This window comes from Elgaria multicarinata, chromosome 1 (genome assembly GCF_023053635.1).
Source record: "Elgaria multicarinata webbii isolate HBS135686 ecotype San Diego chromosome 1, rElgMul1.1.pri, whole genome shotgun sequence".
Classification (NCBI taxonomy): domain Eukaryota; kingdom Metazoa; phylum Chordata; class Lepidosauria; order Squamata; family Anguidae; genus Elgaria; species Elgaria multicarinata.
In genome coordinates, this window is record NC_086171.1 from 172,230,444 (window position 1) to 172,256,344 (window position 25,901).

Sequence of the window (25,901 nt, forward strand, 5' to 3'; positions counted from 1 at the left end):
AGGGATCTGACGGCTATGTATCTTCTTTCCTTTACATTTCTTTCCTTTACATATATTTCCCTCAAGCAGAAGTGCCTCTACCTAGGCAACCCTGAGATCTTCATAAACTGTCAGCACCCATAATACCATGATTTGATTACACAGAAAAAGCATAAAAGCTTGTACTTGTTCTTTTTAGGATGATGTTTTAAAACAAGAGTCCCCTGGATACCTGCCCAATTTGTAGCCCTGACTTTTCTTTCTATAACATTTATTTAGCTTTTTCTGTTGGTTAAAAAAGCATATTAAAAATAATAATAATAATAATATATGGTCTATTGAGCCGCCTCTGCTGACTGTCCTGCTTCCTCAGGGTGCTTTCCATCATTCTGGATCATTCGAACAATGTGTGTCAGGTCCAGGCTGCGGGTGAGGATGTCAAGTAGAAGTTCATCCTTCTGTACTCCATCCATGAATTCCTCCAGAGACAACTCACCTACAGAAACACACAAAAGGATTTTGTTCATGTACAGCCTGAAGTAATGAATGGTATCTGATTTCATGAGTAATGCAGGGCATGGAAGTCCAACTAGTTATTTCAGCATCATGTCTACATTTCTGCCTTTGTCTGATCATATTTTTAAAAAAACTGCAGGATTTTGTTCCACTTCCAAAGAATAGAGAATTACTAGTACCTTACATCAAGATAATCAGCTTAACTTTTAGGATCTTCATCATATCTAACTTGAATCTATCATCTTCTCTCCTTTAAATTCTGTTTTACACAACTACAGAGTTTTCTGCCATGTGAAACTTCTTTTTCACTTATTTATAAATCCTGATCAAGTTCCTGAATGAGCAGATGTCTTAAATAGGGTTGGGAAATCTGTGGCTCACAGGGCCTCCGCATCTGGCCTTCTGGCCTCTCCTCAACTCTTCCCCCTCCTCAGCCTTGATCCCATCGGAGCTCAACTGGTTCCTGCCAGTGTGTGTGGGTGGGGAGATTATGGGGAGTTTTAAAGGGGCAATGGCTGCAGAGTCCTTCTGCCAATGGAGGAAGAGAATCTCTCTTCATCTGCTGGCAGCTTATTGTACTTTCCTGGTGGGTGCTAAGAAAGGAAAGCACTTTTCTCAGTTCCCAGCAAGGAAGAATGATCCTGATGTATGAATATGTACAAATGCGGAGTGTGTGGATGTATGGGTGTATGTGAATGGTGTGTGTGTGTGTGTGTAAGTGTAAGGATAGATGAATGAGTGTGAAGCTGTGTGCATCTATCCTTCCACAAACACCCCACTCACATACATTCACACACTCTCCATATGTGTATGGATTTTGTGTGACTCATGTGCATGTGGATGTAATGTGAGCGATAATGTTTATGTGTGGAGGGATTTGTATGAATGAGGTGTGTACTCTGCGTGGATGGATAAGTGTAGAGAATGGGATGTATATGTAAATCTGGCCCTACCCACTACTGACATACAGCCTCTGAAAGGTTACCCTTGCCTTTGGGCTGAAAAGGGTTCCCCACCTCTTAAGCATATAGGAGTTATGATTTCCAGTTGTCCATCACTGTAGCCCCACTATCTTATTGGCCTGCACGGCATACTCTTCCCCATCACTAATTACTATTTCCCTGCATTTCCCAGAACCAATTAGCAGTGCCGGAAGTGGGAGAAGGTTTTGAAGGAAGCCAGATAGTTCCAAAGTTTCAAAACAAGGACTCAATTATGTCTACCTGAAAAGTATTGGGATGGCATCACACCCCACTTAAGGCACTGCTAATTGTTAATCTTAGCATCTAACATTAGCAGTCATTCCTCACCCTGGAATTTCCCTGACACACATTGATCTCAGTTTGAAATCTTCATATATGACTCCTATGGTGATGCACCCAGCCCATACTTTGGGTCTACTAATTTAAAGCAACACCTCAGATTGCAAAGAAATGTTCTTACCATCTCCATTTATATCGATTTTATCAAACACCATGTTTGTGAAATCCTCAGCTGACATTACTTCTTGACATGGATTAATGGTACGAATTGCCTGCAGAAAATTAAAATGGAAAACATTGGATGAGCACGAGTTTCAGATTTATATGTCTGTGAACAATAGATAGATGACCCCCTCCTCACCCTCATGAAGTATGAATCAACAGACTATCATGCAACATTTCCCAATGGGAAATATAAACTTGTTTCTCACTTTATGTTGTAAAACTCACATCGGAATATAATATAGACTGGACATAAGGTATCATCAGAATAATTAATCCGTCTTTTTTCTAGATCTTTTTTCTAGATTCCTGCATTGAGCAGGGGGTTGGACTCAATGGCCTTATAGGCCCCTTCCAACTCTACTATGATTCTATGATCTTATTTTAGCATGAATTCACATTGTGGACTCAACGAAACCTTCAGTGTTATAATTTCTGTTCGGACTAAGCACTTTTGTTTGGAATCAGGAATAACAAAGGGGAGCAAATGTTGTGCATATCTTTCTCCTAATTTCAGGTGAAGTGTCCCAGAGATCCCTTTCACACTGAAGGGCTGGACAGCTCTCAATAACAGTGGTATTAATTTATCTTTCCTGATCATAGTTACACCCATTGGCATACTATAAACTATCACTGTATATACACAATCTCAGAATAGTGTTATCTGTGTTTGAATACAATGCTGTTATTTGTTCATGAGTAGGGAGCTTATATCATGAGGGGTTCTCATGACAGTTTGCCCAGTGTATAATCACAATAAGGAAATTACCAACCAAATTAGAAGGATCATTTTTTCAGTGGACTTTAATTATTTGTTCTCTGCGCAGCATTACAATTCCAGTTTTAAGATCTTTTCATAGAATAATAGAGTTGGAAGGGGGCTATAAGGCCATTGAATCCAACCCCCTGCTCAATTCAGGAATCCACCTCAAAGCATCCCTGACAGATGGTTGTCTAGCTGCCTTTTGAATGCCTCTAGTGTGGGAGAGCCCACGGCCTCCCTAGGGAATTAGTTCCATTGTCGTACTGCATTGATTTGTTCTCAGATCTGTCAGTAATGTGAATGCAACCTACATTGCACTGAGTGTATGTTCAATTTCTTTTCTGCATTTTGTCCTACATTACCAACAGCGATGATACATGGTACACAGAATGTGAGAGGTTCAAATGCCCTTTCCTTCATTGTTTTATATGAAAAGTCAATTTTGGCTGTCTTATTGGATCTTCCAGGTACATCTACGAAATGCTGATAGCATAGTAATTGGCTGAAGGAGATACTGAGGAAAATAACATACCTTAATAATGTTTAGTAACTCATCCCTGTCGATGCAGCCATTTCCATCCACATCATAGAGTTTGAAGTACCACCTCAGCTTCTGTTCCACTTTCCCCTTCAGGACCAAGCTTAGAGCTGCAACATACTCCATAAAATCAATGTAGCCATCCTGTTGAAGTACACAAAGCAGCATATCAGATGTATGCCACAACCATGTTTACTGTGTCCATCTTATATCTTGCAAGAATCACAGCTATGCCTTCAGTACATGGGGACACACAATATATGAGAAAATATTCTTGCAGAAAAGTCTACAAGAATGCATTCTGGACTTGCCAGAGTGCATTCTTGAAGACTTTTAACACCATACTACCACTCATCTGTGACCTCTATACTGCAGTTTCTCATCAGTCTAGTTTCCATCATAGTAGAGTATAGTACAGTGAGTATAGCAAGTGTCATCACAATCCTATTATAAAGCTGTACCAGAGGTATTAGTTAATATGTCCAACATTACATAGGGTGTTTGGAGTAGAAAAAGATATTGAAAACAGATCTCTGAAGTCATCAGCACCACCTTTATACAGCAGATTTAGGCAAACAGCTGACACGGTACATGATGGCATAATTATTTTTGAATGGTGACTTCAAAAAGGCCCAGTTTTAGAGCCTTCGGTAGTTCGCTGTGATGCATTTAATGATCATTTCACAGATAAAATCTCTTAGATAAGAGCCAATTTAGATGCCGTCGTTATAACAGAAGCTGAAGTGTCCAGCAACTCTATGAGTAGGATTACACTGGATCAGTTTCAGTTGGTGAGTACTGATGATGTGGACAAGATGCTTGGACGAGTAAGGAAGACAACTTGTCCTCTCGATCCCTGTCCTTCTTGGCTGGTCGCCCAGAGAGGAGATGCAGTTAGACTACAACGTATTATTAATGCATCTCTCAGAGAGGGGAGTTTTCCACCATGTTTAAAAGAAGCAGTGGTATGGCTGCTTCTAAAAAAAGTCCTCCCTGGACCTTAATAATTACAGACCAGTATCAAATCTTCCATTTTTGGGCAAGGTGTTTGAGAGGGCAGTTGCCTTCCAACACCAAGCAGTCTTGGATGATACAGACCCATTTCAAACTGGCTTTAGGGCAGGATACGGAGTTGAGACAGCTATGGTCGCCTTAGTGGATGATCTCCGCATGAGTATTGACAGGCGGAGTGTGTCCCTGCTGGTACTTTTGGACCTTTCAGCGACTTTCGATACCATCGACCATGGTATCCTTCTGGAACGCCTGAGGGATTTGGGAATTGGAGGCGCTGTGCTGCAGTGGTTCCGGTCCTACCTGTCAGGTAGATTCCAGATGGTGATGCTTGGAGATAGCTGCTCCTCAAAAAAGGAGCTGTTGTATGGCGTACCACAAGGTGCCATCCTATCCCCAATGCTGTTTAACATCTACATGAAACTGCTGGGAGAGATCATCCGGAGGCATGGGGCGGCGTGCTATCAGTATGCTGATGACACCCAAATATATTTCTCTATGCCTTCAATAACAGCATCAGCTAAGGATAGTGTGTCTCCTCTGAATGAATGTTTGGAGGCGGTAATGGGCTTGATGAGGAAAAACAAACTGAAGCTGAATCCAGACAAAACAGAGGTGCTTGCTGTCAAGGGCTCTGACCTAGGTTTGGAGGTGTGTCAACCAGTTCTGGATGGGGCTACACTCCTCCTGAAAGACTGTGTTCGCAGTTTGGGGTTGCTCCAGGATCCGTCGCTCCAAATGACAGCCCAGATAGATGTGACGGCCAGGAGTGCCTACTATCAGCTTTGGCTGATACGCCAGCTACACCCCTTCTTAGAGTAAAGACAGTAGTGCACACGCTGGTAACCTCAAGGCTTGACTTCTGCAATGCGCTCTACATAGGGCTACCATTGTACCTAGTTCGGAAACTTCAACTAGTTCAAAATATGGCAGCCAGGTTGGTCACCGGTACATCTAGGGGTGAGCAGCCTTAAAGACTAGCCTTTTCTGGCAGGCCTATCCAGATCAATGTAAAATCAAGAATTTTTAAGATGTATTGAGATGTAGGCCAAGACAGCACGCTTGTCTGTGATGTTTCAGAACACACACATGTATCATATACTCCACATCAAATAACCCTATAATGGTTTCGCCTCCTTAGCTGTTCAAACCTGTTTTCCTGTCTCCTTACCTTATTGGATCTTTTTATGCAAGAACAAGGATCTCCAAGACCTAGAGAAACCCCTTCCACAGGCTCATTGACTGCATTTGTTATATATTTCCTACATCTCTATGATTCTCAGACTGCTATCTTGAAATAATCTAAAAACCGATATTAAAATAAATGGACTCAAGGCTAATACTGCAATCCTATAATGTCTACTCAGAAGTAGGTCCCATTGAGTTCAATGGAGTTTATTCCCAAGTAGATGGATATTTGATTGCAACCTGAAAATATGATCGCACTTCTTTTTTATATGTTTTAATTTTGTTGTGAGTGTCCCTAAATTCTTTTAAGAATGATGATGATGATGATGATAAGCTACCAGAAATAGCTGGTGTAAAAATTAGAGAAAACCTAGTGAAAAAGACCTCCCAAAATAACAAATAGATTTATTGTACCTACAAAGAGTTTTCCCAACAAAATAAGAAAACTAGGATCCATAAGATGTCTTGTGTTTTCAGCTTAGCTTTTTCTTGTGTCCTGTTCATTGTTAAATAGCATCTTTTGATAGAATAAAGTAACGTTTCAGATCACAGAGGAAAGCAGGTGTACACAGATGGACTCTTATGGATTGTATCTTTGCAATTCCCTTGGCTGCTAATGGGACTATTGTGCAGCCCTCAAAGGGAGAAGAGGAACCATAATCATAACCAAAATTAAGCACATATTGTTTTGTTAAGCCAAGTTCTTTTTCAACAGAAGATTTAGTTTCACTTTCAAGATTGATGATTTGTACCTTTTCCTTGTGCTTTATTTTCTTAGGGCACAATATCCTCAACTTGTGTTGCCATGATATCTAAAGGGATTCAGGTGTTGGCCAGGACTTTTAAGCTGCTTTTTAAGAAGTTACATATCAGGATTAAGGTGTATTTGCATGTATTATACACCTTAAGGTTTAGGTGCACCTGTTCAGACATTCTGGAACAGCTCATACCATTCCTGTCTTTACATTATTGACCTGATAATATTTAAACATATTGTTATGCTCCCATCTCTATGTTTCAAACACAAAACAGCACTAAACGGCACAATAACACAATACAAATTCCTATGGGATGTGCTCTTAAATCAACTCAACCTCTTGCCCTCAGGATCACAAGTAGCTAATCTGCTTTATTCTACAGACACATTATTCCAAAGTCAGATTAGGTTTTAACAATGTTGAACCCAATTACCGGACTGGATTTCCTCTGTGTTGATTTATTCATCAGGGTTGGGATTCAAAGAACCATGCAGCTAGTTAAGGAGGTTTTCAAATTTGTGTTGCTCAAACATCACATGACAAACCATTTTGTAACTAAAGACCTTTTTGCTGATAAAAAGTTTAAAAACTGGACTGGGCCAAGCACAGACCTTGCATATACTTAAAATCCAGACAAGACGGAGGTACTGTTAGCGGGTGGTTCATCTGTCCAGCGAGGTGATGTTTGCCCCGTCCTGGATGGGGTTGCACTCCCCCTGAAGGATCGGGTCCGTAGTTTGGGGGTGCTCTTGGATCCAGAACTGTCACTTGAGGCACAGGTGAACTCAGTGGCAAAGAGCACCTTTTATCAGCTTAGGCTGATATACCAGCTGAGCTCTTATCTGGACAGAGATAGCCTAGCTACAGTTATCCATGCTCTGATAACCTCTCGTTTGGATTACTGCAATGCGTTATACATGGGGCTGCCTTTGAAAACGGTCTGGAAACTTCAACTGGTACAAAACAGGGCAGCACATTTACTAACAGGGACTGGCCGACAAGACCACATCACGCCAGTCCTTTTCCAGCTTCATTGGCTGCCAGTCCAGGTCCGGGCCCGATTCAAAGTGCTGGTATTAACATTTAAAGCCCTAAACAGCTTGGGGCCAGGTTATCTGAAGGAACGCCTCCTCCCATATGTACCTGCCCGGACCCTAAGGTCATCCTCAGGGGTCCTTCTCTGCGAGCCCCTGCCAAAGGAAGTGAGGCAGGTGTCTACCAGGGGGAGGGCCTTCTCTGCTGTGGCACCCCGGCTGTGGAATGAGCTCCCTAAGGAGGTTCGCTTGGCACCTACATTATATGCTTTTAGATGCCAGGTGAAGACCTTTTTATTTTCCCAGCATTTTAACAGTCTATAAATAAATTTTAACTTGGTGTTTAAATTTGTAATTTTGCATTGCTGCTGTTTTTATCTGGTTGAGCTTTTATATTGTATTTTATATTATGGTTTTATACTGTTGTTTTATACTTTGAATGTTTTTAATTTTTGTGAACCGCCCAGAGAGCTCCGGCTATTGGGCGATATATAAATGTAATAAATAAATAAGTAGGTCTTTGGGTTTCTGTACGAGAGTTTATTTAGTGTCCATCTTTTCTGACTAGCCTTTCACTTCAATTCTTTTTTGAGGTCCTTCAAAAGTCGTAATGTTTGCCAAGTGGAATTTAAGGCTTCAATTCTTGTTTAAAGTTAAAGACATTACAGTCTGTGGGATTGATCTGTGGGATGTTTATGTTTGGGTATACATGTTTGTTATGCTTTTTTAAAACTATCTCTAATCTCAGTCCCATAATTATTTTCATTCTGCCTGATCTTCAGAGTTCTTATTCAGAAAGAGAGTTTTATTTGACATTGGATATTTTCTTTGGCCAGGTCTGAAGATTAAAAGATCAGACAAGTCTAAATGTGAGTTCTAAAGCTGGCGATTATTCCTCTGACGTCGTGAGTAGGAGGTTAGAATTATTTCCTCCCTAAATTCTATGTTGAAACTGCGCCATGCAGTGGAATAATTAAACTGCTACATGTGCTAATGGATGCAGAGTGCAAACATTTAAATCACAAAGCAGGATGAATGACCAAATTTCACTGTATGAGGAAACATCCATTTGGTTTTTTTTTTTATACTAATTTCATAAGCAAGAACAGAAAACCAGTTCTGAAATTGATCAGTTCTCTTACACTGGTCTCCATCAATAAATATTGTGGTTTCTCTGAAGATTATACTATCCTATGTCCAGTTTACAGTTTTAAATCCCATTGATTTCAGTGGAATTTAGGAGCATGATAAAGGTGGTGGTAGTGGTGGTGGTTATTATTATTATTATTATTATAATTATTATTATTATTATTATTATTATTATTATTATTTGTATCCTGCCTTTTGCCCAATACTGGGCCTCAAGGCAGTATTACAAAGTTTAAAATACACAACAAAATTTTAAGTCAGTAGGGAAAGAAAACAAAACAAACAAACAAGGGATCAGGCCCTCGCCCTGGTGTCAGACCTGCCCCCAAAGGAGCCTGCCTCTTAAGCTCCCAGTCCCAAAAAGTTGTTGCAGCTGGGGGTGAGATGGTTCTGTGCTGGGAGCCTGAGTCTGCTAGGAGGCAGTTGGAAGGTTCCGCTCATTGGCCCCTTGCTTTGTAGGCTTCCTCTCCTGGCTGGATCAGATGGACAGTATCCCAGGTAGCAGGAGCCTGCCTCTTAAGCTCCCAGTCCCAAAAAGTTGTTGCAAGGGGCTTACTCTGTGTCCTCTTTGGTTAGAGGAAATTATGCATGAGGGCTAAGAAATTCTCATGGATGTTTTTTCAATGGCCCAACACTATTATTTCCTTAATCCCTCAAATCCTAGGAGTTTGTTAAATGAGTGAAGACCATACTAGCTAAAGCAGAGATGGTGATGCAATCTCATGTTCATTCACACCTAAATCATAAACAACTGTGAACCTAATATCTACAGAGATAATGTCCCACTGAAATATGTGTGACTTACTTCTGTGTATCATGCTTTTCAGCCCATCTAGCAAGGATATTTTGGAGCAGGTGGGAAGGAGACTGGAAGAGGCTCAGGTAAACAGCATCCTGGACTCTCCAATCCCCTCCCCTCCCTGCCCATCAGAATGCCCTCTTTCCCCCCTCTCCAAGGTAGATTTTCCAACCTTGGAGAGGCCACTGGCACGGTTCTCTGTGAGAGGGCAGGGAAGAGGGTTGGTTCTCTGACACCCCCTTCTGAGGTTGGAGTACTATCTCCAATCTTGCACCGCTACACTCACCAGGTACCATGGGCTTGCTCTCCCCATCCCTCTCCAACATAGAGAACAGCTAGCTAAAATTTCATGTCGGTGTTAGTTAGGGATGTATGAGAATTTCATTTTACGCGCAAATCATGTGAGCATCCCCCAGTTGAAGCTCTAAATGCAAGCATGTGTCTGCCCAAAATATGTATCAATTGCAAAACACATGCTCATATTTGTCTTGTTCCTGATTTTGAGTTCAAATTGCATAAATTTCCTCTGTAGACTGCTTTAATCTACAGAGGAAATTTGTGCAATTTTCCCATTTGCGTAGAATGATCAGTGATTGCAAACACAAACGGAAATTGGGTACAAGATGAGCTGCAATGCGACATTCAGAAAACCCTGGCGACCTCAAACATCACTTGTTCACGCATCCCTAACATTAATGGGAAAATTAAGTACATACTATAGTCCTTTCCAAAATCAATGAGACAGAAAAGTGTTTAACTTTGGCTAAATCACATCGACAGACCACATCTTTCTCAGGCAACTGATGGGAAGCGTAATTATCTGTGCGAAGATTATTCTTTGTGGGATTCCTTCTGTGCATATTGTATTAGGACAGAATTACCTTTGCTTCCAATTCAGCTACAAAAATTCTACTGTTTGAGTGGTGTTCATTCCACCTGAAGAAAACCTAGATTAAGTTTGTGCATGACATAAATCCCATCTAAGCCTACTTCAAGGACTTAAGGCAAAGGGGAAGAGGAGACATGACTATGAGGCTAGCCCTTGACATTATTAGATTATTTAAACAACATTGTGGGAGAGATTAAACCTGGACATGCCTCCATCTTTCACACTGTATATATGGGCACAGAGTCTTCTTCTCTTTGCCATAATCTACTTTAAGAATAATTTTGTCCATGCCAAGAGAAAGAGAGAGATTTAAAGCATTTCTGGTTCTTCGGGGACTAGAATGAGACAGAAGATTCCCTGTAATGTTCCAAACTGTATTTGTAACTCTCGAGTCTCAATTTGGGGCAGCCGGGGGCGAGGGTGGGGGGAACGGGATGACGACATGTGCCATTGTGGTGAATGCTTTTAAAAATACAAGTTCAAAGCATTCAGTTGCTCAAAATTAGTTGAGCAGACTGAATCCTGTGCTAGGTATATACAGAGATCAGACAAGCAAGCTGTCTACTCCATTGTCTCTGGTGATAAATTTCATATAAAGGTGTGTCTCAAGCTGCACTACCACCTGAAGGTACTACCATATCATCAAATATTTACATATTCTCTAATAGTTTAAAGTGACTTTCTGGAAACAAAGTTCTAATAAAATTCACATTTATTTTAAACATTGGCAATTATGTCTGACTTCTCATTGACTTTTTACTGTCAAACCCATGGACTCCATTTCAGTTTTTAAACTAACTACAGGTGTAGGGGGGTATATGGAAAATGCCAAGTTGACTTACAAACCCTGCAGTACAGAATCTACTGAATCACTAAATAACCAGGCCTAATGAAGACTACCCATAATCTATCTCTCTGCAACTAGCCTTCACTTCTCTGTCTTGATGTTTGGTTAATTCATTGTATTTTTTCCCTTTGGCCACTGAAAGGATGTCATTAGAGACAATAAACCAAAACCAGGAACTCTTTGGAGACTTCTTGAAAAGATATGGCAGCAGGTGCACAGAGATTCATGAGAATAAACGGCTCTAGTGCAAGGCTGACACAAAGATAAACCCAGCACTGGTCCTTTGAGGTCAACAGATGAATAACAAGCAGGAATTGACCCTAGAATCTTATGTCTAGAAAATAATCCTTGCACCTCCCCCACCCTTGTCCTGAAAGCTCCTTAGAGAAGATCTAAATCTGGTTCACCATCACTTTACATCTTAAGAAGTGATGCTAAATAGGTGAATACACGTATGAAATCAAAATAATATAGCAATAATGTATAGCGGTAACTAGTACTATAGCTTCTACTTCTTCTGCCTCTTGTTCTTGGAATAGCTTATCTGAGATCATTAGAGGTATCTTTACAGTTGTCTCAAGGAGTGTTGCATGATCAGAATATTCTTATAGGGCACCAGCAATAATGGGAACTTTGCTTTGGAAATACATTTAACAGAGGTTTTGCTATGTTTAAAAGGGTTCATTTGAGGTGGGTTTTTTTTCTGATGCAAGAAGTTGTTTTTATTTACTATTGTCTTTTAACAGTTGTAAAATAAAGGTATGGGTTTTTAATAAGAAAGATACAATAAAACTGGCTTTAAAAGCGACCGTATTTTTCAGCACTTTGCAAATGAAAGTAATTTGTGGTCATATGGGAAACAGTTTTGTAGTGCATGGTATTAGAATTTATAGAGCATACTAGGAAAAGGAAATGAGAAATGAGAAAAACAAGCAAACCCTGATAATTTTAATTAGCTTGCAGTATATATTCAGCCTCTCCATTTCTCTTGATTTGCCATTTAGCTTGGCAGTCCTCTGCCCAGGGCTTGGAGAATAGCAGGTGTATTCTTTAAATCTCCATCTAAGCCAGCCTCCTCTAACCTGGTGCACTCCAGTTATGTTGAACTATGATTCCAATAATCCACAGCCAGCATTGCAGATAGGGATGATGGATATTGTAATCTAAGACATCTGGAGGGCACAAAATTGAGGAGGGCTGATCTAACCCAACAGTAAACTTAAATGATTGAACTAAACATTGTAACCAAAGTATTCCCCAAAAGTTCCATGTAGCATATTCATAATCATAGTAATTTAAAAGAGTGCAAAATTTTGGACAAGGTGTGCAAAATTCAATGCAAGCAAAAATGCTAACAAAATGTTTGAGTGAAAGGCAACTGTTATGGCCCATTTTCACAAAACAAATTAGTGTTTTATATGTCAAAGTAGAAAATGCAGGCAACAACACAGGCAGTCCATTCATATGTTATTTTAAAGTCATTTGTATCACATATCTGTATAATGGCCACATACTTTTATGTATGTGTATAATGTATATATACAGAATATTGTCCAGTTGAAATTGATTACTCACCTTATTAAAGTCAAACGTCTCAAACATTTGCTCAATGTAGTCATTTGATGATGGGCTCAGGTTTTTCAAGCCAAAAAACTGTTTGAACTCATGCAGGGTAAGTTGCCCTGAAGGACACTCGGTCATAAATTTCTTGTACCATTGGTGGCACTCGGTGGCACTCAGTTCCTCAACAGATTTTCCATCCATGTTCCCCATTTTTTTTTAAAAAAAGGTGGGCACAACTTGCAGCAGCAGCAGAGTTCCTCGGAAGGGTTTTCCTTTTCAAAATACAAAAGTAGGCGATATGAAATGTATAGTGCAAAGAAAGCAGAATGCCTCCTAAGATCTGCTAAAAATCAGGAACGACAGGAAGCTGCGACAAGTTTCCTTCCTGAGAACATTTCATACTCGCAGAGGTTTTAAAATGGCAAACAGCTCTTCAAGGAAGCTCCTGATATTTAAGTACCCACTAAATCCTCCACCAACCAATGAGGGAAGAGCCCTATGATAGGATCCCGAAAAGGGCATGGGAAGTTCAAGGCAAAAATAGAAAAATGGCAAAATGGGCAGGAGTCTTGCAGATTATGGGCCCTGGCAGGAGATTAAAATGGCAGGATTTACCTGAAGATAGCATAAGCGTCTAATCCACTTCACTTTTGATTCTGTCAGCCACGTGCATGTTTATGGCAAACAGGGCAGAAGGCAGGGAAATACTTCTATTGTCTTTCATTGTTTCCTATCATCTCCTTGTGGAGTAATGAAGTAGGAAGGGATTAGAAAAAACACTCTCTACGCAAATTATCAGCTGTGAAGCAGAGCCACGACCCTTCATTCCATCTACAAATGTGGTTCTTAGATCAACCTGGAATTGTAGATTGTGCCTTAGGCAGAGATCCGATGCATGGCAGAAATGTCCCAGCACAGTGATAGTTACAAAGATGTCTTTTTTTAAAAAAAGTTAAGAAGCCACACACTTAGGTCAAGAGCAAAACCAAACCAAAACCATGGCTAAAGGATTTTCAATAATGATCGGGAACTTGAGCTTGAAGGTTCAATAAAAGCCATTTTGCTTTTAGCCAGAAAGGGCCCATTTTTGTTAATGGTGGACAATACAAACGAGTCAAGTAACAGAAGAAAAGAGTAATAAATAGAGCAACCAAAAGACTGTACATCCTTATGAAAATTGCCTCTTATACTAGGGGAAGGCGTATTATATCATTTCTGTAGCGATGAGACTAAGGAAAGTGTTAGCATCTCCCTTTCTGCCTCATTAGTCCAAAATGTGTGTGATAATTGCAACCTCAAGTTCCCAAAGCCTTGTGCACCGATTCTAGCAAGTCCTACCACATTACTGAACATTGGAGGACAAATACAAGTGATGTACAACTATTGGAAGGTAAAATAATTAAACTGTTTCCCCCAATTTTGTTGTCCAAGGCCACAGCTAGACCTAAGGTTTATCCTGGGATCATCCAGGGTACGCTCCTGCCTGAGCACTGGATCCCCTGTGTGTCACCTAGATGAACAGGTTTGACCCCTGGATGATCCAGGGATAAACCTTAGGTCTAGCTATGGCCCTAGTTTTTCCAGATTGCTTTTATTCTTTAGCTGACTCCAAAAGAGTTTTTGGACAGTATCCAGTGCTGACACTCCATTTACACCACTGACGTTGGGCTAGCATAAGCAACTTCTAGTGCAACATCAATAACATATGCTATTGTAAACTAGTTGGTGATATTTTAAAATATGATAAGTGGTATATAAATCTATTAAATAATCAAATAAAATGCTGACACAACAGGTTCCCCAGAAAACCCACTGCACCCCCATACACTATTGGCATTGTGCTAGAGGTTGCTTACACGAAGTAGAGCAGCAGTGTTGGATGCTGCCCTTTGTCTCCTCCTGTCAGATCAACAACTTTGAACCAGTACTCATTCCTCACAGCAGTTTGGATCCTTCCTGGCCCACCCAATAGGAACAGACACTCAGCAACACAGAGCCATTTTGGAAGAGAAGCCTGTTTTCTACAATCTAATATGTGAGAAAATGTGTCTCCTTCCTTGTGCCAGTCCTCGTCTTCTGTTATATATCTTCTCCAGACTAACCTGCCCAGCTTTTCTCACCATTTCTGCATAGGTTTTGCATCCCAAACTCTTCATTATCTCCATTGCTTTTTTCAGGAACCTTTCCAATTTGTCTACATATTCATTAAAATGTGGTTACTGTGAACCTGATTGAGTAAAACATTATCAAGATATCAACTTGAATAGCAAATTGCATTTTTGTCAAACTGTACCCTTCCAGCACCTGGGCCTAGAAGCTTTCTCAAAGCTATTCACCAGGGGATGGTTCCAACATACAATTAAGAATGAAATGTGGGGATATTTTTCTGACTTTTCACATTTGTGTTCTTTAGAGCTTTTTTATATGATGCATTCATCATACGCTCATGATTCCTTACTCCTGGTTGTTTACAGATTCTTTATATGATGTCGAAATCCTCCAGTTTTGCTTCTGTTTTTTTTAAGAGCACTTTTGGAGGGGATGTTAGAGTCAGAAAATTGGGTATTATTTCTGAAAGTGAATGAAAGGGTATTTATTTTCCTTCTTGTGTAAGTGTGCGACTCTGCTACAGCACAGCGCCACCTAGAAATTATGTAGGGGTAAAGCAGGAAAGGAAAAGCTCTTTGTGTAGAGTTTAGCTCTCAATTCTGCGACAACACCAAAAGTAGATACAGCGATTAACAGCCTCATGTGGAAAAACTGTTAATCTCTCAATTTTCTGTTACCACATCACTTCATTTATTATCATAAATGCCCACATATATTCATATAGTGGGGGTACTTTCCTAGCAATATTCCATATAATTAAGAATCAAAACTCTGAAACATCTTTTTAAAAAACCAAACCAAAGTAATAAGAACTTTAGAAGATCACAGAGATCTTGCAAGAATTCATGTGGACAGAGAATTGGATCCTACTTCTGCTAAGAAGTCACTGTCTGGCCAAAGCTAAACTACATAATGCTAAGTTGTGTCCCCATCCCTCCCAACCTAGATCTCGGGTTTGTTCTTCAAGTTTGCTCTGCATGCTATATCTTTGGAATGAGCAAGTCAGATCAAGGAGTCAGATGCAGTAGAGTGCAGGACAGTTCACGGCACACTTCTGCCGGTTGTAAGTAGATTAAGGCCAAGGAGTAACTACCTGTTTATAGCAGAGGAATTACCGTGTCCACTAAGAACTAGGGATAGCCCTTACGCAATTAGAGGATTTCAGGAGATTCCCTCTTATTTGCTGAGGACCTACTGTGTCAAAATTCAGCCCTTGGTTATCCTGAAATGAACTTGGCTTTTGCTAGAAGTTACTCTCCATCCAAGCTTACCTTCTTGTTATCCCCACATGGCTGAGATGGGGATAATTCAAATTTTGCCCAATCTAATGAGAGTCAGGTTGTTTTTTGTTTGTTTTTCTGTACTGATTTCAGTTCACCTAAGAGCAGTAGCTTAGATGGCTATTTTGCATAGATAGCCCAATTTTATATTAGCCTAAACAGGACAAGCATGGGAAATGTTACTTAATAACATTTCTGAGCTGCTGTGGGATGCTTTGCAATGCATGAATGTCCTCATGAGAAGAGCTTGCCTGTACTCATGTGGGTGAAGTACCAAATGAACTGAAATACACATTTTACAGGGAGTGCTGCAGTTACAGCAATGCTTCCTGGAACTGCTTAAAATACTTGGCACTGTTGCAATCACGTGTAACCAAATGTGAGTGCCTTTCTAAAGTACATGCCACTTCCTCCTTTTGAAGATTTACTTAAAATATTTCTTGGACACCTTTCAGGGAAAGAGCCCTCCCAAGATGGCATACAGCAATGAACACAAAATAAAAACTAATGTGGAATTAAAAATAGGAAAAACACAATAAAAACTAGGGCTGTGATCTGCTTCTCTTCGGTTCTTAGAAGCGATAGCGGAGCAGCCTGATTCGCCTCCCTTACAGGCGGAAGAGAAGCGGATCGGGTGGCGAGCGAAGCATGGTGAAGAGAAGCGAACGAAAGCGAGTAATTCACTTTTACGCGGAGCGCTCCACCCACCATTTTGGATATTTTTTCCATAGGATTGCATTGTGGAAAAGATTAGCGGATAACTTTTTTGTTTTTCAAGCTACATCCTTGAAACTGAATGTGCTTAGAGAGTTGTGGGTGGGGGTCATTTGTGCCTATTTTCAGCAAAGCACTGCTACCCTCCCTAACCTTGGTGAACAAATGAATAGATGTGGTGCAAGAGGATGAGGTCTACTAGGGCATGTGGACATGCCCAGTGCACTCCTGTCCTGTCCTTGGAGGGTTATCAGAACCCTCCAAAGGTTAGCCAGTGAAGCTACATGGCATGCCTGTCATGAGTTGAAGTGTAAGGTAGCTTCTGAAAGACTGGTACTTATACAGGGCCAGTCAAATGGGCACAGTTCCCCCTGTCCCTGGGCACGTCCACTTTCCTCTTACTGGTAAAAGACAGACATAGCCTTTTATTAATATTTCTTCTTCTTCTTCTTCTTCTTCTTCTTCTTCTTCTTCTTCTTCTTCTTCTTCTTCTTCTCCTCCTCCTCCTCCTCCTCCTCCTCCTCCTCCTCCTCCTCCTCCTCCTTCTTGTGATTCAGCAACACTGCTGCTTTTAATTCCACCCCTCCTGTGTTTATTTCTTTATTTATTACATTTATTATACACCCCATAGCCCAAGCTCTCCTGGCTTTCCCTCTTTAGTGAAGTCAGGCAGGCTTTCATTGTGGTTCAACTCCTTATTGTTGTGGTTGTTATTATTACTATTACTATTAATATTAGTACTGCTATTATTAACATTAATGCCTGTGATCACAGTGCAGTCAATCAACTCTGAAGCAAGGATCACAAAGCTTTACTCTTATCCTCCTAGCCTCCTAGTTATGGGATGCAAAAGAAAAGGCATCTCTCTGTGCTGTTCCTGCCTCACAGGGACGGTTTGCATTACTGGCTTTGAAACAATCCTTGGCTCACTTCGTTGTGCCCCCATAAATGTCTGCTGCATGCCTGCCTTCCCGCCTCCACCTGGGTGCTGTTGTTGTGGGGTATCTGCTGGGACTTACTTCCCCGTAGATCTATGGCATAGTCATACATCTCTGCCTGCCTCTCTGCCCTCCTGGTGCCTGGGAGATGTACTAGATGATGGGCTTTGTGGTTCAACCCCACAAGCCTCTGCCATGCTTGCTCCCAGTGCTGCCATCGCAGAGATGGTTTGTGTGTCTCTTGCTTTGACTCAGGGAGGGTATCCTTCTGCATTGCGCGCTTACCCTATTTAAGATTTCTTGGTGTGTGGGGGTGCATTTTTGGGAGTGTTTCACCTGAGATGAAAATCCTTATTTAGAAAAAATCCTGATTCCCCCAAATCATCTGTGCTATTGATTGCTATGGACAAGCACTTTGCAATGGATCCCTATGGGCAGGTATGGTTTCCTTATGGGCATACTGTCCTTTGTGGGGGATTTTCAAAAATTCCCCCAAAATCAGTGGAACCTCAGATTGACTTTATTTATTTATTTATTTATTTTATAACTTCTAACTGGGCTTGAAGATGGATACATGGTTAAGCTCTCATGGTGCCAATTTTGAGGTTTCTAACGTGAAAACTGATGGAGTTCTAGCATGGGACTTAAATTGGGGTGAGTTAAAAGGAGGGATTGCCAAAAATCAGGGGATGATGGGATTTGCTTGAAACTTGCCATGAATGTGGATCTAGATGGCATCTGTGAGGGTGCCCACTTCCAAGTTTGAATCTGTACAGATGTCGGAGTAAATCCCATTTCTGAAAATGGGGTGTAGGATTTTTAAAAATTCCCCGAAAATCAGGGGAGGATCGGATTGACTTCCAACTGGGCATGAAGGTGGATACATGGATAAGCTCTCATGGTGGTGATTTTGAGGTGTCTAACATTAACAGAAAAAAGTTATAGGCGTTTGGATTTCAATGCAAGTCTATGGGGGAAAACGGAGCTCCAATTCGGATCCGGAGCTCCGCAGCGAAGCGAAGCGGACCACTGGCAGATCGGCATGGACCTGATCCAGAAGTTGCGGATCGGGATCCGAAGCAGATTGGAGGGGTCCGTGCACAGCCCTAATAAAAACAGCAACCGCAGCAGACTAAAAAAACAGCAAACAACAGAGTCAAATAAAACTTATACCAGACAACTGCAACCACAACCCAGTCGAATAAAACATAATCAGAGGAAGGCAAGGGTAAAGTGGTGCGTTTCTTAAAAGCCTGGAATGATAGGGTCTGGCAGACCCCTGATGGCAACTTATTCTAGAGATGTGGGGCCAGCAGAAAAGACCCTCCCTCACATGGTCACCCATCTAACTACTCACACAGGTGGGAACATGAGACAGGACTCTCTTGTTGGATCCTGGAATGGATCTTGGATATGTTTCCATGGATTTACTAATTGCTGAGGAGCTGGAGGAATCAGAAGACTCAGCAGAAAACTTAAAGGTCAACGTTGCACCTGGACATTGAATAATTGGTGACTTGATTGTTTCAATTAAGGGATTGCAAGCAGTTGCATCATTGTACAGTTAGCCTATAAAAAGGATTGTATTCCCATGTACATGTATCAGATATCACTCACTCCATGTATCAGAGCTGTATTGACTGACCGTATGTAAGTATTTGTATTTGTGATTGCCATAACTAAATTATATTTTTATATGCCAGTAAAGGTTTGTTTAAACCTACTGAAAGTCTCAGTCTTAATCTGTGTCTGTGCTGATTTGCTGGAAACCGCTGCAAAACTCTGTTATAAGGTTATTGGCCAGAAGCCCAGTCTGGCAATAACTAAAATAAGGTTGTAAATATTAGACCAACATATTCCAATAGGTTATGGGCCCAGGCCCCTAAAAAACAACCAGCAAGCAGAGTGGTTACAGCAAGAACAGTAGGACTGAAGGATTAAGCCGTGGTTGATTAAATTCCTGAGCGTCTTTGTTGAAAGTCGTTGGAACAGGCAGCCGGAAAGCTATTTCGGATAGCTGGTGTCTGAAAAATCACACGGAGAGAACTGGCAAGAGTGGTTTTGAATTTAAGGGGGCACTGAGGAAGCTGAAACTGTATAGCTGGTCAGACCCTAAAAGAAATCAAACCACTGAAGGGGTTGTATATCAGAAACAACCTGTTAAATTGAAAGTATGGCATTAAACGTTGGGAACACTGTCCCTATGGAATTACTTACAGACGAAAATTACATGTCATGGTCATTCAAGTTAGAAATGAGCCTGAGAAATCTTGATCTGTGGGAGGTTGTAACAGATGCCACAGCAGAAGATTTGAATGCAGCAGATTTACAGGCGTGGAGACGTCGCGCTGACCGGGCAAAAGCCCACATTGTTTTGTCCATGAGAAATGACCAACTGTCGTATATAAGCAGAGAAGACACAGTTGATGTTATCTGGGCTAAACTGAGAACTGTATATGTTAGGGATACCGCTGGAGCTAGAATAAGCTGAACTTAAATTAGGGCAGGGTGAAGGCTCCCCTTCAAATAATTTGGTGCCAAACTGTTTAAGGCTTGAAAGGTCAAAAAAGGCACTTTAAATTGTACTTGGAAACACACCGGTAACCAGTGCAAACTGCACAGTCAGGCTGGCCTTAGGAGCGGGCAAGCTGGCGGTCGCCCAGAATGCTGAGCTGAGTAAATGGCAAATTAAGCTGAAGAAAGTGCCAAGCTGAGCTTAGTAGCTGCATTTTTGGAATGTACTGTCTGCAGTTGAGCTATACCACTCCAACAGAGGGCCTACTCTTTGTTGCTGAAGAGGGAACGTTGGAAGTCAGGGAGAAGAGCTTACAGCAGGAACCATTTTGTATGTGTGCTGAGCATAATTTAAGGATGCACAGCCATGTGTCCTTAGTTAATGTTCGACCGGGGGCGGGGGGTCAGCATTCTACCATGATAAAGGGGTAATTGGGGGGTTGGTAATTTTAACATTCATAAAATAAATGTTAGAATGACCAGCTACACCCCTATCTGGACAGGGATAACCTGGCTTCAGTTGTCTACATTCTGGTAACATCCAAATTAGATTACTGCAATGCACTCTACATGGGGCTGCCTTTGAAGACAGTTTGGAAGCTTCAGCTTGTGCAAACTGCAACGGGACCAGAAGCTTCAAGCATATAAGACCCACTCTGGCCTGCTTGCATTGGCTGCCTGTATGTTTCCGAGCCCAATTCAAGGTGCTGGTTTTAACCTATAAAGCCTTACATGGCTTGGGAACACAATACCTGATGGAACGCCTTTCCCGACATGAACCTACCCGAACACTACGTTCAACATCTAAGGTCCTCCTCCTGGTGCCTACTCCAAGGGAAGCTTGGAGGGTGGCAACAAGAGAGAGGGCCTTTCTGTGGTGGCCCCCCAACTGTGTAACAATATACCTGATGAGGCCCGCCTGGTGCTGACATTGTCATCTTTTTGGCACCAGGTCAAGATTTTTCTCTTCTTCCAGACATTTAGCAATGTGTAATGGGCCTGGGTCTGTTTTTCTGGCTCATCGTTTCTAAAGTTGTTACAGTGGTTTTAACTGTATGCGCATTTTGCATGCTTTTGTGGTTTTTAATTTTTGTATATTTTTAAATGATCTTATGTGAACCACCCAGAGAGCTTCAGCTATTGGGCGGTATACAAATGCAATAAATTAAAGAAAAAATTAAAGAAAAAATGTTTCACCAATCTTCCTGAAATTTAGATGTGCCAGATAACCTCAAAATTTCAAGATTGGTGAAAGATTGAGGGAAGCAGGGCAGTTTAAAGAAAAGAATTTAAAAAAACTCCTTCGGCCAAAGTGTTTGTTTAAAAAAACTTGGCGATTTTTTTGTCTGCCCTTTGTGATCATATGAGGGCTTAACCTAATTAAAATCCTGATGATTCCCTTTTCCTTTGATCTTATATTTGATGGAATAGCTTTTCTTTTTTAAAAAAAAATCATTTACTTTTTTAAAATATATATTTTGTTATTGCTAATGAAAGCCCATAGAAGCTCATAATGTGGCACTCTGAATGTTGAGGGGGAGGGGAGGAGGGAATAATTGCTATCTGGAGTAAAAGCAGCAAACAGCAGCAGCTCTGAATTTCTGTGACCTCTGTGCATGCATATGTGTGTGCGTACATAGACAAGCAATCCCCTCAGCGTGGCTAGACCCTACCAAAGAAAGCTATGGAATTAAACGGGAGTGAAATTTTAGTTTATTACCAAGCTTGGCTTTCCTTGAGGGCAGAGTTTTGCTGCCTGAAGTCTTAGAAACAGACTCAGCCTGGTTCTTGCCTCCTTTTTGAGAGAAATAGAGTCCTCTTTTCTCTTTTGGAACATGTTTTCCTTTGGCTTTTGAGATTATTTTGGGCTATCTTTTCCCAAGTCAAGTTCCTCTGAGCAAGGCACATGGCTCCTGAGCAGCTTGGTGTAGTTTTCACCCTTTATTTGATTTTGCTCACTGATGAAGGTTGGGCTTCACAGCACTTTTCATTTTAACATATTTTCTACACTCTCTACCAGGATCAGCATTCCTGATCACTGCCCATGCTGGTAGGGACTTTTACAAGTTGAACTCCAAAGCATCTGGAGATCTACATTCTGCTTGCTCTAGAACAGCCTTCCCCAACCTGGTGCCCATCAAATGTGTTGGTTGCAACTTTCAACATGAGATGCTCTAAAAAAAGAGAAGTAGGTGGCCCTAAATTGTTCATCATCAGTTTTCCACAGCCCCACAGCCACCTCTGCATGTCATATTCTCCATCCTGTCCTCATGGATTTCTGCTTTGGGAGAATGAGAATTTCACTTGCACTTTCTGCCTCCTTAGGGAGGATGTGGTGTTAAGGCTCATGAGCCTTAACTCCCAATTTCCCTGCCTTTTTGTGCTTGGTCGAAAGCTCTAGAGTCTCAGGCCTTAGTTAGACCTACGGTTTATCCCGGGATCATCTCTGTTCATGTAAATGACACACAGGATATCCCGGGAGCAGGCAGGGACGACCCCGGGATAAACTTTAGGTCTAGCTAAGGCCTTAATGTTGTTTTGTAAACCGTAGGTTTTTTGTTTAATGAGAGAATATAGGCCTACAACTCCAATTCACTTCAGAATCCAATATAAACTTCTCCTGTTGACCTTCAAAGCTTTCCACGGTCTAGCTCCTTCCTATCTCTCCTCTCTCATCTCACACTATTGCCCCGCTCGTGCTCTTCGCTCCTCTGATGCCATGTTTCTCGCCTGCCCAAGGGTCTCTACTTCCCTTGCTCGGCTTCGTCCCTTCTCTTCTGCTGCCCCTTATGCCTGGAACGCTCTTCCAGAACATTTGAGATCTACAAGCTCAATCACAACTTTTAAAGCTCAGCTAAAAACTTTTCTTTTTCCTAAAGCTTTTAAAACTTGATGTTGCTCGGACTTTATACTGTTAGTTTTACCCTACCCTGTGCCTGTTTACCCTACCCAGTGCCTGTTTGCATTCCCTTCCCCTCCTTATTGCTTTACTATGATTTTAGTAGAATGTAAGCCTATGTGGCAGGGTCTTGTGATTTACTGTTTTACGCTGTACAGCACCATGTACATTGATGGTGCTATATAAATAAATAATAATAATAATAACAATAGAGTCTTGTAAGACGACACTGAATCTCAACATGTAATTGTGACATAATGGAACTTTTCCTCAGCCATGATGAAGTAAATATTTTACATTTGTGTGTAGAAACAGAATAGATGCTAATTTGAGGCTTAAGCTGGTTGTAAAGTATATCTTTAGGAGGCTGGAAGGGTAGGGCCTGCTTATTAGCTAGACTTGCAGCCCAACTGTAAGGGAGTCTAAAGCCGTCACAGTAAGGTAAAATCTTTCGTTATGTCTGGGCAGCAATAGAGATAAGATTGGCCAGGCAGGCTTATGATTAGCCCAGGCCAAATAGCCCATGGTACAGAGTTGGTTGTACGAAGCGAAAGAACTTTAAGAAGGGATTGTGTGGTAGAGCAGGTGGCCTGTTCTTCTCACAGAAAAAAATTCCAGGCCTGCTGGGAAAAGAGTTCAAGGAGTAAGTGAGTGAGTGACGCCACCTAAGATTTCCAGCAAAGTAAGGTTCAGTGGCAGTTACCACAGAGAAATGCATAGGAATGGCATGAGGCCAGGCCTTAAGAAATCCTTTCATTCAGAGTAGTGGAGAAGGCCAGCAGCAGGACACAAGTGAAACTGAGCCTTAAGAAGCTGAAAGAAGTACTGCTAGAACGGCTTTGGATTTTGGAGGAGGCACTCAGGAGAAGCACAACCCGATCCCTATTCCCTTATCCCCATGTAAGAAAAAATGAAACACATCTCATTTTACTTGAACCCAGGGTAAGGAGGAGCTGCAGGTGAGAAATCCCGGAAGTAGTCTGTGCATGCAATAATTCTCCCCCAGCTTTGTATACATATGCATTGGTCCTTGTAGAAGGCAACAGCAGGGCCCCCAACATCACACCTGCACCAGGACCCATAAACCATCTAGATGGTCCTGCAAAGTTGACTGGGAGGGAGGCGGGTGTCACCAAAGGCACTCCTCACTCAGGGCAGTATTTTATCTTAGGGCCATCCCTCAGCACAGTATAAGCATTATATGATCAAATTGCCTCCCCCCACAACACAGCTAGAGTTTCTGAACCAACTCAAAAGCAACCCCACTTACAGCACATTACAGTAATCCAGCCTGGACATCACTAGTGCATGAATAACTGAAGCAAAGTCTGTCCTCTCCAGATAGGACTGCAGTTGGTGTGCCAGCCTAAACTGATAAAACACGCTTCTCAACATCACAGCCTCTTGGGCTTCCACAGAGTCCAGGAGGAATCTCAGACTGTCCAGTTAAGGTAGCCTATTGCTGATCTCTTGCTTGTGAGCCTACAAAAATCCTGGAGCTGATCCTGCCACTTAAGTATCTGTTTTAACAGTCCCTCTAATAAAGATGCTTTTTTAACACAGAAATAGTTGCTGTGAAATCCAGTGATATCAACATGCCACTAGAGTACTTAAAGGAGCAATCCTATGCATGTCTAGAGAGCAAAAAATCCTACAACTCCCAGCATGCGGCATGTTGGGAATTGTAGGACTTTTTTTCTATCTAAATGTACATAGGATTGCGCCCTAAGACACACAGTTTATTTCAGCTGCACTGTGAGCTTCTAGAGAACGGGGTTACTTTTCCAACCTGGTGCCCACTTGATGTGTTGGACTGCAACTCCCATCATTCCCAGAGCGCATTTCTCTGATAATTCACATAGTGAACTATGGGAGCTGCAGTCCAACACATCTGGAGAGGACCAGGTTGAGGAAGGCTGTTTTACAATATGAAGCTTAAACAATGCCGCCTCTCTCACCATGATTCCTGTTGTGCCAATGGTCTTTCTTGGACCTTAGGACGACATTGTGTATTTCCCTTTCTTGCTCATCCCAACCTTAATGAGCTTGCAGTAAATTCCCAGATCTGCTTCTCTCCCAGTTTATTCAGTACCTGATTGATTGTAAGCCACTCCAGGAGACTTTTGGGGGGCTGAGGAAGGGCCTAAAAAGACTTCAAATTATTATTATTATTATTATTATTATTATTATTATTACCGAATTCACTAAGTTGGCCACATGCCTTCCTCATCTGCCCTATTAGCTGACAGACTTTAATTTCTCTGTATTGCCTCACTTAGTAAGTGATTTTTGTTCCCCAGAGAAATGGGGAAAGTAAAAGCAGAAACAATTTTCACTTTGCTTTGCCTAGTTTTTAAAGTCAAGTGGGGACTTGTGGATCTCATGAGCTCTGTCTGTAAGCCTCAGATAACTTGCTGCAAGATGTCGTGATGGCCACCAATTTAGATGGCTTTAAAACGGGGTTAGACAAATGCATGGAAGATAAGGTATCAAGGGCTACTAGTACGGATGACTATATGCTACCTCCAGTATCAGAGCCAGTTCACCTATGTATATCAGTTGCTGGAGAGCATGAGCAGGAAGACGCTGTCCCACAGGCAACTGGTGTGAAGAGGATGCTGAATAAGATGGAGCATTTGTCAGATCCAGTATGGCCCTTCTTATGTTCTTGTGACCTCTGGAATTCCAGATACTGCAGCTAGAATAAGTGAAGTCAGAAAACCATTGTTACGTTTCCTCCAGCTCTGTATAACGTGAATGACTTTCATGCTGTGAAAAAGGCATCCCTTCACTTGCTTTGGGGTTTGATGTTTTCATCACTGTTTTGAACATGTACATCTCTTCCCTCCCCCACCATTTTTCTTGCATTCTGCTGACTCACGTAAAAAGATGAAAAGTCAGCCAGCCCCTTTAATGATTTTCTCTTCCG

At 41.5% G+C, this 25,901-nt stretch overlaps 2 protein-coding genes across 2 annotated transcripts in view; one reads left to right on the forward strand and one right to left on the reverse strand.

Annotated features, from left to right (window-relative positions):
* The window catches only part of ATP5PB (ATP synthase peripheral stalk-membrane subunit b), a 331,787-nt gene that overhangs the window by 202,951 nt on the left and 102,935 nt on the right, over window positions 1-25,901 (forward strand). The gene's annotated exons all lie outside the window — the stretch shown is intronic.
* Window positions 315-12,728, reverse strand: GUCA1A (guanylate cyclase activator 1A). The gene is made up of 4 exons (XM_063143210.1): window positions 12,531-12,728; window positions 3,275-3,424; window positions 1,939-2,029; window positions 315-475 (listed from the first exon to the last, which is right to left on the reverse strand). Exons 1-4 carry the CDS (start codon window positions 12,726-12,728, stop codon window positions 315-317), a joined length of 600 nt encoding a protein of 199 aa, XP_062999280.1.

What these genes read in the sequence shown, in the direction of transcription:
- GUCA1A (XM_063143210.1), bottom strand. Translation starts at nt 12,728, where the DNA reads ATGGGGAACATGGATGGAAAATCTGTTGAGGAACTGAGTGCCACCGAG. An exon ending in AGACGTTTGACTTTAATAAG is followed by an intron (nt 3,425 to 12,530) that starts GTGAGTAATCAA and finishes GTACTTCAACAG; the next exon opens with GATGGCTACATTGATTTTAT. An exon ending in AGTTACTAAACATTATTAAG is followed by an intron (nt 2,030 to 3,274) that starts GTATGTTATTTT and finishes AATTTTCTGCAG; the next exon opens with GCAATTCGTACCATTAATCC.